General features: G+C 35.8%; 1 protein-coding gene across 11 annotated transcripts in view; it reads left to right on the plus strand.

Moving 5' to 3' along the window:
* Positions 1 to 12931, plus strand: part of ADAM22 (ADAM metallopeptidase domain 22) — a 184737-nt gene that overhangs the window by 73103 nt on the left and 98703 nt on the right. For all 11 annotated transcript variants that reach the window (XM_087821144.1, XM_087821141.1, XM_087821142.1 and 8 more), the window contains exon 4: positions 12411 to 12477. In XM_087821144.1, coding sequence (XP_087677270.1) covers positions 12411 to 12477 — 67 coding nt within the window. The remainder of the gene's footprint in view (positions 1 to 12410; positions 12478 to 12931) is intronic.

Consider the following 12931-nt stretch of genomic DNA (forward strand, 5'->3'; position numbering starts at 1 on the left):
GACATAGCAGGATGGCAAGTGGATCTCAAGAAGCAAATGGAAGATACCTAGCACAAAAAGACATATTGTACACTGCTGATGGGAGTGCAGGCTGGTGCATCCACTGTGGAAAACAGTACGGAGTTTCCTCAAAAAATTAAAAATGGAACTGCGATTTGACCTGGTGATTCCACTTCTAAGAATATATCTTAAGAATCCTGAAACACCAATCAGAAAGAACATATGCACTCCTATGTCCATAGCAGTGCTGTTTACCATAGCTAAGATCTGAAAATAGCCCAAGTGCCCATCAGTAAATGAGTGGATAAAAAAGATGTGGCATCTTTACACATGGAATACTATGCAGCTGTAAAAAAGAAAGATCTCTTCTTACCTTTTGAGGCAGCATGGAGGGACCTGGAGAGTATTATGCTAAGTGAAATAAGCCAGTCAGAGAAAGGCAAGTATCACATGATCTCACTCATATGTGGAAGCTAATGAACACAATAAACTGATGAACAAAATAGATCCAGAGACATAGAAGCATGGAACAGACTGATGAATCTCAGAGGGAAGGGGGGATGTTGGGGGTGGAAAGAGATGAACCAAAGAATTTATATACATATATGCATAACCCATGGACACAGACAGTAGTGTGGTGAAGGCCTTGGGGGGGTGTTGAGGGGGTCAGTGGGGGAAAAAAGTGGATATTTGTAATACTTTCAAGAATAAAGATAATTTTTTTTTTTAAAAAGGAGACATACGGGAAACGTTTCTTCCTGCCCTGGCACCCAGTTCCCCAGTGTGAAAGCAACCATTTGCCTGGACCTTCCAGACATCTTAAATCTTGTTAAAGTAAACTGAGGGGTGGGAATTATTTTTACAGATTTCAAAATTTGTCTAAAGCAAACCTTGGTGCTGGGAAGGACCTACCAATATGTGCCAAAGGTTTGCTGAGGATCACTTATAATATGACACATATCCTGTTGCTGTATTCTGGGTGTTTTATATGGTCCATTTGGCCTTAAAAACCTAAATGGATTAGGTTTTTGTCATTGTTGCCTTATGTTTCCTGTTAGTGATCTGGCTCAGAAATAAAATATGTAAAAATATATTGCCTCTTTTCAGACAAGTGATTATAGCATTTTTTTCTTAAATGGACTTTTCAATGGATCTAAAACACATTTTCCTAACTTGCTCTTTATGGATAGACACTGAATTTCAGCAACCCCTAAAATTGCATTTGACATATGAAATTTTTAGGAGAGGAGGGCCATGGCTTTTATCAAATCCTCATAGAAGTCTTTGTGTCATAAAAGACTAGACACATTTGTCTGAAGGAAGTTTGATTCATTTGGAATTTCTTCTCATTACATATATATATATTTTAAAAATATGTCTTTATTGATTTCAGAGAGAGGAAGGGTGAGGGAGAGAGAGAGAGAGAAACATCAGTGATAAGAGAGTCATTGACCGGCTGCCTCCTGCACACCCCCAACTGGGGATCAAGCCTGTAACCTGAGCATTTGCCCTGACTGGGAATCGAACCGTGATCTCGTGGATCCTAGTTTGAATGCTCTACCGCTGAGCCACATCTCGCCGGGCTCTTTACATATTTTTAATGTGACCTCTGCATTCTTAGGATTCATCAGCCTGGACAAAGTGAAATTCAAATGCCCTTAGTAACTTGCAAACTAAAATTTTCTAGTGTTATAGATTAATATGTGCTAAATGATCCATAAAACAGTGCAGTGTTGGCCAAGAAATCCCACGATGGGCAGCTAGTAAGGTGGTTTATGTTCAATGAGAGTATTTCATTTGGATGTAACCAAGAGAAAAATGTTCTGCTTAAGTGATATAGAGGATTTGGATCAATGAAAAAGTTGCATAGCATTTTTTTCTACACAAAGTTGTTCAAAAATTTTGTAGTATGTTCTGTTGTGTGAAAATTGTCATTGACTTTCTGTATACCTGTTGGAAGACTTGATAAATTAAACTAAGTACATTCATGTTTAAGTTTTTTATCATAAAATCATTGGGTTTTTTTATATGAATGATTTTAAATGTTTGCAATATTTTGGATTCCAACTTTATGTACTCTGTCCTCTGCCCAAATATTCTTCTGAGAAAAAAATTCTAATTTAATATTAAAAGTCACTGAGTGAGTTCCAGTTATGATTTCCTAGCAGCATTTAAAGTAATTTTTCTCTCTCATAAGGCACATATGAGCTACTCAATCTGTGAGTGGAGCAATATACCACCAGTTGCTCTGTGTAAAAGCATTGTTAGGCTAGAGTAGATGAGTCAACTCTTTATTTCCACCTCATTTTACTTACTTTTGCTTAAGACTCTACTTATAGGTGTAACCAAATAATTTAAACAAAACAGGGAATTTATTTATTTCAATTTACAGGGATTATATTTGTGGGGAGAAACTGGCTTTAGGCATGGCTACATCCCTGGTCTCAGTCATATCAGGTCTATTCCTTTTATTTCTTTGTTCTTCTATCTGTGTCAGCTTCATTCTCTCTTAGTACACTTTTACTTCATGCTGAGAAAAACACTATGGTTATAGAAAGATCCAGACTTATAACATTTCAGCCAGCAAACTATGTGGGAAGAAGCCTTCTGTTTCTCCATTAAAGAATATATAAAAACCCAAGGGAAAGAACTTGATTGGCGCTGCTTGGTCACATGTTCAATCGCTGGATCAAATGATAATACCAGCAGCTTTTCCCATGTTTAGCAGTCCATTCATTGAATGGTGGAGCCATTTCGCAAAGGAAGGGGATAAGTTTGCTGGGCTGGTATAACCAGCACACTGAGTTAGTATATACTTGTGTCAGAAAATCCTGCTGCCAAATTAGTAACTAGCATGCCATCCTCTGGGCTTTATATGCCGATAATTAAACTGCTTGTTCTATTTTAACTATAAATGCACAGGCAAATTGGCTAGAAAAATATGGGTCTCTTTGATCTCCACATATTCTAGGTCTTTCTATAGAAGATTGTCAGGTAGATAATACTTAAATATAATCACCACATAATCTTTATTGTTGCAGAAGGCGTTTAAGTTGCCTACTAGCTGGTAAAATTGAAATATGGAAGCAGATGAAAAACAAGCAGCACAGTCTGTTTTATGCTCCTGATAGGTTTGGAAATAATTACCTGCATGTGTATTTTGAATACAGTAGGTCTTCATTGCTCGTTTTTTCACATAGTTACCCTTTTTTCTTTTGGAAATTGATAAAGAATGAACAGAATCAAGTGTTAAAATTCATACAAGGCTTTTTGCCCTCCCAGTGTTCAGAAATCCTCTAGGGTGAATGTCTTCATTTTCTTAATTCTTTTTTCTGTGCAGCATTCTAATCAGGGCTGGGTACAGACACTGAAAGGAATTCAGATACAAAATATTTTTCACAATCCCAGTTTCAACATAAGCAGTTCATGTTATCACCGTATTTATTATAATTTATTATACTTGCAATACATTAACAGTATATTAACAGTACAGTCAGCCAGCCACAGACTAAAGCTGTGAGAAAGGGTCCTTACTATGACTTTAGCAGCTCATTAGAATAGACGATACCATATCTGTTTCCTCTTTGATGTAAAAATCTCTGGATAAATCGAGCCCGTCCTTAGTTTCTTTTGATTTTAATAACTACTCTCCTTTGTCCCTCCTTCCCACCTAAGCAATGAGAAGCAAATTAGAATAAAATGAAAACTTTTTTCTGATTTAGTCATCATTTTTAAAGAATTATTTTGTAAAAGATTTCCAGAATTTATGGCAACAATAACAAATAAAAAGAAAAAAATGTTCCTATAAAATCTTATCATCCAAAGAAAACAACTGGCTTTTCCCTTTTTATTTCTTTCTTGCCCTTTCCAGTTGGAGAATGCTCATATTTTATGTCATTGTCATCATACTTAGTTAGAATTCATATTCTGCCCATTGCATTTAACATTTGTCACAAACAGTTCCATATATTGCACATCCAGTTTTGTTACATGAGATCTAATTTGCCAATGTTCCATAACTTGCAAAGGAATTAACAATTTATTGGATACTTATGTTATTCCCAGCCTTGAACTTTATAAGTGATGCTATTATAAACATATTTGTGTAGTAGAACCTTTTTTTTGGGGGGGGATTATTGCTTCAAGAAAAATTCTAAACGAGGTGGATCAAAGAGTAGAAGCATTTTTATAGTTGAATTTTACAGTGAATTTGAGATAGTTTTTAGTTTCAGAAATATGTAGCTACATTTTTTAAAATATGTTTTTATTGATTTCAGAGAGAGGAAGGTAGAGGGAGAGAGAGAGAGAAACATCAGTGATGAGAGAGGATCATTGATCGGCTGCCTCCTGCATGACGCCTGCTGGGGATCGAGCCCCGAGCATGTGCCCAGACCTGGAATCGAACCTCGATCTCCTGGATCCTGGGTTGATGCTCAACTGCTGAGCAACGTCGGGTGGGCTGTAACTGCAATGTTTTTAGTAGGTTTTTAAAAATTCCTCATAGGAATGTAGTTTTTATTAGTTACTGGCTCTATCCTATGTATTGTACCAAATTACCTCCTTTTACTCTGTTTATGTGGGGGAAAAATGAAAACCTAAAAGCATAGATCAGCATATGAAAGAAAAAAAGAGAGAAAGGTTAGGGGACATGTATTGATTTTCTTTTCACTCTGCTATCTAATTTACATGAATTCTGCCTGCTGTAATTTCATTAGGTCTGCCTTGATTTCCTTTACCCTTTTTTGGCCTGTTTATAAGAGCTTATTATTTTATAACTGTATCTGTGAGATAACCTTTGAATCCAGACCTGATCAGTGAAGATTCATGATTTAATATTTCCCCACCATCTTTCCCTTTGCAAGAAGTTTTGGATGATTTCCCTGCTCTTCCACACACCTCTCTACCCCCCCTCCAACCCCCCCATTTCCCCCTCCCTTGCCCCCACCCCCAGGGATTTTTCATAAAACTAGATCTCTTCAATTTTCTTTGACTGGTATAATCATTTCCTTAAGACTTTCAGTGGGAAATGCTGTGCCAATATTTACAGTAGTCATAAGTGCCCATTGGGCAGCTCAGAAAACAAAAGACAGTGAGTTAATTCTGCACATTTTACCTTAATAGCAGTTTTTAACATCCCATGAACACTGGACATTGTGATGTATCTCAGCTCACATAAAAATGTTCAGGAGTTGTGAGCCTCTTGATTGTAAGTCTTGGGAAATCAGACAACATCTTTTTTGTACCCGAGAGACCTAGCTCAGTCTCTGGCAAGTATGACTTTTAGTATTCTCCGTGTCCCATGGAGAGTATTTTTCATCTTATTCTGTGGGAGAGAATACAGACTATGAAGGGACAAATTCTATGATCAATTAGGTTATTTTGACTTAGGATAAAAAATATAAAAAATTGGTTCCTTCTGTCAAAAAATTTAACATATAGTATTAATTTCAGAACATGCTGGCTTATGGTTGTCAGACATATTCATTACCTTGTAAACTATAAAATCCCTGGATGAAAACTTACGCTAGAGCTTTCATTTATAAGCAAGCTCCAAAAAGGTCACATAAACAGAAAAATACACCTTTGTTATTCTACACAGTAATTGCATACATTCATTTTTTAATCCAACTGGACAGGTTCAAATTTTCCCCTCAAACTATGGATCTGCAAAGGATGGTAGCCATCAAGTTTATGAGAAGAAATTCTAAATTAGAAAACAAGTAATTCCCATAGGGTAGCTATAATCAATCTGATTTTGTTCCCACATCTTTCCAAATATTGATGAATTTAGGATTAGAATATATAATAGGATTGTACATAGAAGATTTTTCCTTCTTTATGGGTATGTGTATTTTCATTTTTAGAATGGGCAGTGGTGATGATTATTTGGATTTTATTACCTATCTAAAAAAAAGGAAAAATAATGAACCACTTTTTCATTTTCTCACTCTCTGGTTTTTGCCAGTGTTATTCTACTGACTCAGCTCTCACCCACATTACCAGCAACACACTTGTCTTCAAATTTAATAACCGTTTTTTGTCCGGAAAGGTTGAAAAGGTTGATTCTCCCATCATTAAAACTCTTTTTAAAAATACCAGTTCATCCTTCCTTTTCTCATATTTCTTTAATATCACCTCTTTCTCTAAATGTGGGCACATCCAAGCCTGAGGCAGTGTCTTTTTATTCTCCCAGTTACCATCATAGCTCAACTCTAGTTCTGTAGGTATTTCCTAAACCTGCCCTCTTTCATGAGTTTTCTCCCCACACCTCCAGTTACTACTGCCTTCCTCTCAATGGACCAGGCTTTTTGTAATCACTTCAAGATCAATATGTCCATTGCTAAAGTTGTCATCCTTTCCCCTCTATAGGTGCTTTTCCAGATTTTCACATATCCACTCCAGGCTTATTAAACAATCTGGTGCTGATGATGAGGTAAAGAGAAAATTAGAAGTTTGGTTAGGGCTCATTTTCTACTGTTGTGTAATGAATTGCCACAGACTTAGTGGCTTAAAACAACACAGATTTATTATCTCATTGTAGATCAGGAGACCATTTTCAGATTAGCTGGGTCCTCTGCTCAGGGTGGAATAAAGGTCCTGGCTGGGGAGGCGACTGTATCTGAGGCTCAGGGTTGTCTTTCAAGCTCATTCAGGTCAGTGGCAGAATGCAGAACTGGTTGCATGACTGAGGTGCCTGTGTTCTTGCTAGCGGTTGTCTGTAGACCTCTCTCAGCAACTAGAGGTCATCTTCAGGTCATTGCCACATAGTCCTTTGCTAGGCATTGCATGGCTGTTGCTTTTCCAGGCCTGCAGAAGAGCTGCTGCTGCTGCTTCCTGACCCGCTTGTGGCCTCACCTGTTTAAGTCAGGCCCGTTCCATATTTTCTCCCTTCTCATTAACTCAGTCAACTGATAAGGGACCTTAATTATATCTGCAAAGTCCCTTTTTCCATATACTTTAACAAAAGCATAGGAATGATATCTCAGCATATTCACAATACAGCCCACACTCGGGGAAGCACTGATGCAGGATGTACATACCATGCAGTGGGAATCAAGGGGTGTAGGTGGGAGCAAGTATGGAAATGAGTGCCAGCATTAATTTTTCAAGTGATGACATTGAGATGGTTCTGCTAACGTAGGTAGTACCAATAGAGGACAAGTTTAAGATGTCATTAGTGTTTATGAAAGTTTACTAATTATATGTATCAGTATATATTTAAAAAAACATGCTTAGAAAATGTTCTACTATACGCATCTACATTCCACTACACTAATTGTATATTACAGCTGCTTTTGATGCTTTTTGGTAAACATTTCCCACAGTGCAACCATATTTGAATGTGAAATTTAAGATTATTTTGGGAACTGTTATGTTTTTTTTGGGAGATACATTCGAGTGCTCTTTGCCCTTGTTCTTTGTTATAAAATTCTGTACAATTATACATGTGTGCTTTTCCCTAAGCTAGTCCAGGTAAGGTGCAGTATGAGGTGACTTCCTTCAGCTGTCCTCCCAGATAAGGATAATTGCTTCTGGTAAATAAATTATGTCTTTCATCCTGTTTCACCCCCTGACTTTCAGAAGAACAGCATTCCTTTTAAGTTGCTTTTGTGTGTATGTGTGTGAGCCAAACCATGGTTGAAATGGTATTTTTCTTAGGAAGAAATCTGTTAAGAAAAGAAATAAAAATGTTGATTTCTTGTTTGAATAAAGAAAATAGTGTTTCTGCTCTGGTTTCCTATAATGTATTTAAAAATAGCATCTGTTTCTCTATAAATATAGAGGTTTGTTAATTACCTTCTGCTGTGCCTTTGATGATAAAGCTTTTCTTTGAGTCATATCTATTTTGTATTCTTTGCTCTACTATCTAAACCATTTCCTCAAGCTCATAAGAAAGTATCTCTTAAGAAAAAGTACCTCTTTAGGAAGTCACTGTTTTTCATAGATTTTGCATAAATCAGAACCTATTACCCATTTTAGACTGTTTGTTCCATAAGATGTAAGAGAGAGAGATATTCAATCTTATTTCAATTTTACAGCGGCTGGGATTAAAAAATTTACATGATTTTTACAAATATGTTATATTAGCTAGAATATTTTATAGGAAAAAGAAGGAAGAAAACTTTGGTTTTATTTTCAAATCAGTGGGTTATGTTGATATGATATTTAGCTGATTTGAAATTAAATACTGGCACTTGAAGACAACTGTTTTGTTTGTTTAATTTGGAACTGCTTATAGCAATCAAGACCATTATGTGGAAAAATCTTTATGCATCTATTTGTAGATTACTATGCTTTAGACCCTCTGGCTTTGTACTTGATCTGAGGGAGTTTAAATGGAATTGGAAATTAATGCGCTTATCTCTATCTACATACATACTCAGTCTTCATTTCTCTTGATTGGCTTAGCATTTCTCCTAGAAAAAAAATAAGATTCATGGCTCAGTCAGTAATTGTATTCATCTTCCAGTTTAAGTCTTTCTTGAGCTTGTTCTGGTCAGGCTGACATTTTACATCCATTAAGGGAGCCTTGGTGATAGATATAAATTCACAAGATAATGTCTTATTCTTGAGCTTTGTTAAAATGTGTTTCTAACCCAATCTCAAAGTGTCTGATGTGTTTTAGGCCCTGATTATCATGTTCATTCATCAATGTTTTTTCCTATTTCCTGGGTGTACCAGATCTAGTTTGAAGATATTAATAGCCTTCTAAGGAAAGGAATATAGCACAGCCATGGAACGAAAAATTTATTGCTACTAGTAGCAAGAAGGTGAATGAAATTCACTTCTCTGCACAGTGGTCACTTTTCTATTAGCTTACCTGTTTTTTCTCTTCTGAATGCTTGATAGTAGCTGCATACACTGTATTTCAAATCTTCAGTTTCAAACAATAGTGCCATTTCTTATGAAACATGGATATTAGCTACTTTCATGATAGAATTTATAGCATTCCATATTATTAAAAAAGCACACTTAGAAATATACATTTGTTTCCTATTTGAATGAATGAAAAAGTTGAATAAAGGTATAGGCAAAATACTTTAAAGGAACATTTATGTTATTTAGGATCCGTCCATGCATATCCACACATGTCCATATGTGGCAGAAATTGTGGAAAGTTTTTCATCTGTATGCATACCATTTAGAAGTATAAGAGATCCCAGGGAAAATAATTTCCATCTTTAGCATCAGAGATACTTCTTTTCATCTATTTTTATGCATGTGCATTGTAGAAATCAAATATACTATTCTCATTGCTACAATATGGCTTACATTAAATCCAAAGAGAAGTACTTCTTTTTGAAATTAAAATGGGGAAGCTAAACAATATGCAACCTATTAAGAAGTAAATATTTTAAATGCTTTTCAAAATTATAGTCATATCATTACCCTTTACAACTCTCAGATATTAAACTGCAGTTTCATTCTTAGCTAAGCTATTGGTAATTCCACTATTTGAAGAAAGTGATTTAAAATAAACATAGAAGCTGTTCTTTTTTGGATTAGGGATATTGCATTTACATATCATCTGTGGTTATGATGATGATGGCTTTTTCAGAATGTTCATGAATTTCCATGTAATCTACTCTATTAGATGTTCTCATAATGATAACACACAGATAGATGAAAATGTAAAATTTTGCATTAATCTACCCTGAGTTGGAGAAATTCATTCTAACTCATGTAATGGAGACATTTTTATCATGAATCTGCTTTGCTAATCATCTCTACCTACTGCAGTTAGGTATTTTTAATAGGACTTTCATTTTGAATAGTCCTTTCATGTTCATTGGCCATGATAAAAATTCTCAGCAGTCTGTTTTTACCCTTTTCTATTAATAGAGGATGTGGTTGTTCAAAGCATGGACTCAGGAATCAGACCTACCAGGAAATCAATCTGGTGCTATTATTGACCAGCCAGGAAACTTTGGGCTTCCCACTTAACCTTTCCAGGCTTCTGTTTCCTTGCCTACCAAATGGGATCATATTTATACCTACCTGTCAGTTGGCTGTGTACTTCAGTAAGCTACTAATGCATTTGAAGTACCTAGTACAGTGCCTGGCACACAGCCCTCCATGGTCTCTAACTGTTCATATTGATTCCTCAATTTGAACCCGCAGCTATAAACAGGCTTATCTTCTCAGTACCTCTGAAGTCACTTGTGGTTTTTCCTTTGCTACAAAGGAAAATGTTCTTCTCATTTGAAATGTCCTTCTCTGCCTCTCTCCAACCTCCTGACATTCTATACGCCTTCTAAGAATAGAATTTTATAACCTGCATGAACCCTGACTTGACTGTTCTGATTCACAGAGATCTTTCCTTTTTGTGCATTCTATTTATTGTCAGTTCCATTTATTGAGGCTCTCAATAATACATTGCCTTGAGATCTGTTCTTTGTATTTTCTTGTTTCCATAATAAGACTTGAAGTTCCATGGGATCAAGTACCCTTTAAATTCTCACATATTCCAATGGACTGAATGTGTGGGCATGTTGTTTAATGGTATTTTGTCTTTTTAAAAAATGATTTTGTTTCTGGAAATAAATGACATAGAGACTAAAAAAAAACAACAACACAAAAGACCAATGAAATCAAGAGCTGGTTCTTTGAAAAGAAAAACAAGATTGATGAACCTCTAATCAGACTCATCAAGAAAAAAAGAGAGAAGACCCACACAAATAAAATCAGAAATGAAAGAGGAGAAGTAACGGCTGACATCACAGAGATACAAAGGATTGTAAGACAATATTATGAACAACTATATGCCAAAAGATTGGACAACCTGGGCAAGATGGACAAATTCCCAGAAATATATAATCTTCTAAAACTGAATCAGGAAGAATCAGAAAACCTGAATAGATTGATAATAATGAATGAAACTGAAGCAGTAATAAAAAAAAACAAAAAAAACTTCCCAGCAAACAAAACTGGACTGCGTGGCTTCACAGGTGAATTTTATCAGTCAGAGAAATAACACCTATCCTTCTCAAACTATTCCAAAAAACCCAAGAGGAGGGAAGACTTCCAAGCTCTTTTTACAAGGCTAGCATTATCCTAATCCCAAAACCAGACAAAGACACAACAAAGAAAGAAAATTATAGGCCAATATCCCTGATGAACATAGATGCTAAAATCCTTAACAAAATATTAGCAAACCAAATCCAACAATACATTAAAAAGATCATACACCATGATGAAATGAAATTTATTCTGGGGATGCAAGGCTGGTACAATATTCACAAATCAATAAATATGATACATCACAGAAACAAATTGAAAAGCAAAAATCACATGATCATATCAACAGATGCATAAAGATTATTTGATAAAATCCAGCACCCATTTGTGATAAATAAAGTAGGAATAGAGGATCATACTTCAACATAATAAAGGCCATGTATGACAAATCCACAGCCAACATCATACTCAGTGGACAAAAACTAAAAGCGTTTCCCTTAAGATCAGGCACAAGGAGGAATGTCCGCCTTCACCACTCTTCTCCAACATACTACTGGAAGTCCTAGCCACAGCCATCAGACAGGAAGAAGAAACAAAAAGGCATCCAAATTGGAAATGAAGAAGTAAAATGGTCATTAATTGCAGGTGATACATAGAAAACCCTAAAGACTCCACCAAAAAACTATCAGATCTAATAAATGAATTCAGCAAAGTAGTAGGATATAAAACTAATATTCAGAAATTGGTGGTATTTTTATCCACCAATAATGAACTACGAGAAAGAGAAACTATGAAAACAAACCCATTTACTATTGCAATGACAAAAAAATAAGGTACTTAGGAATAAATTTAACCAAGGAGGTAAAAGACCTGATCTCAGAAAACTATAGGACATTGAAGAAAGACATTGAGGAAGATGCAAATAAGTGGAAACATATACCATGTTCTTGGATTGGAAGAATTAACAACATTAAAATGTCCATACTACCCAAAGCAATCTATAGATTCAACGCAATTGCTATTAAAACACCAATGGCATATTTCACAGATCTAGAACAAATACTCCAAAAATTTATATGAAGCCATAAAAACACCTCAGATTGCCTCAGCTAAAGTTAAAAGGGAGGAATAAAATGCCTTTATAATAATGATGTGCCTATGGTAGTTTCGTAGAACTCCTGAACAAGATTAATGGAATCAGCTCTGCTAAGCAATGGGGTGACAGGTGGTTTAGTCAGTTCCACCTCATAACCTTTCCACGTACTAGGCTGTGTGTGTGTGTGTGTGTGTGTGTGCGCGCACGTGTGTGTGTGTGTGAGAGACCTATAAAGTTTTATTTTTGTTTTAAAATCTGAGCTTAAGAGTCATTAAAGATTATATGTGTAAACTTGATTTTCGTATGCTTTACATTTTCAAGTCCTCTTTAATCATCCTTCCTTTTGTTGTTGCAGTGATTTGCTGTCCTCTGAATACATAGAGAGACACATCGAACATGGAGGAAAGGTTGTGGAAATTAAAGTAAGTAAAATTTTCCTCCCCCTGGGGGAAATTTTTTCAGAATCTTTTAAATACTTATTATGATTTTAACTTTCAGTGATTCTTCTAATGTACAGTTTTGGGAGTTTTTTTAATAAACAATTTATTAAGCAAGTATATTACGCACTGGCTGGTGTGGCTTAGTCGGTGCATTCTGTGCACTGAAAGATCACTGGTTCGATTCCTTGTCAGGGAACGTGCCGGGTTGTAGGCTTGATCCCCAGTAAGGGGGCGTGCAGGAGGCAGCCAATGATGATTTGCTCTCACATCAATGGTTTGTTTTCTCTCTCCCCCTTTCCCTTCCTCTCTCTCTAAAAATCAATAAAAAATCTTTTTTTAAAAAAAAAAGTATATTACTCACTACTTGTGAAAAAAAATAAAACCTTGAGTTATCTGAAAAACAATTGTAAGTGCACTATAGGAGTTGATGGAGATG

This window comes from Miniopterus natalensis, chromosome 10 (assembly GCF_054644295.1).
Source record: "Miniopterus natalensis isolate mMinNat1 chromosome 10, mMinNat1.hap1, whole genome shotgun sequence".
Lineage (NCBI taxonomy): Eukaryota > Metazoa > Chordata > Mammalia > Chiroptera > Miniopteridae > Miniopterus > Miniopterus natalensis.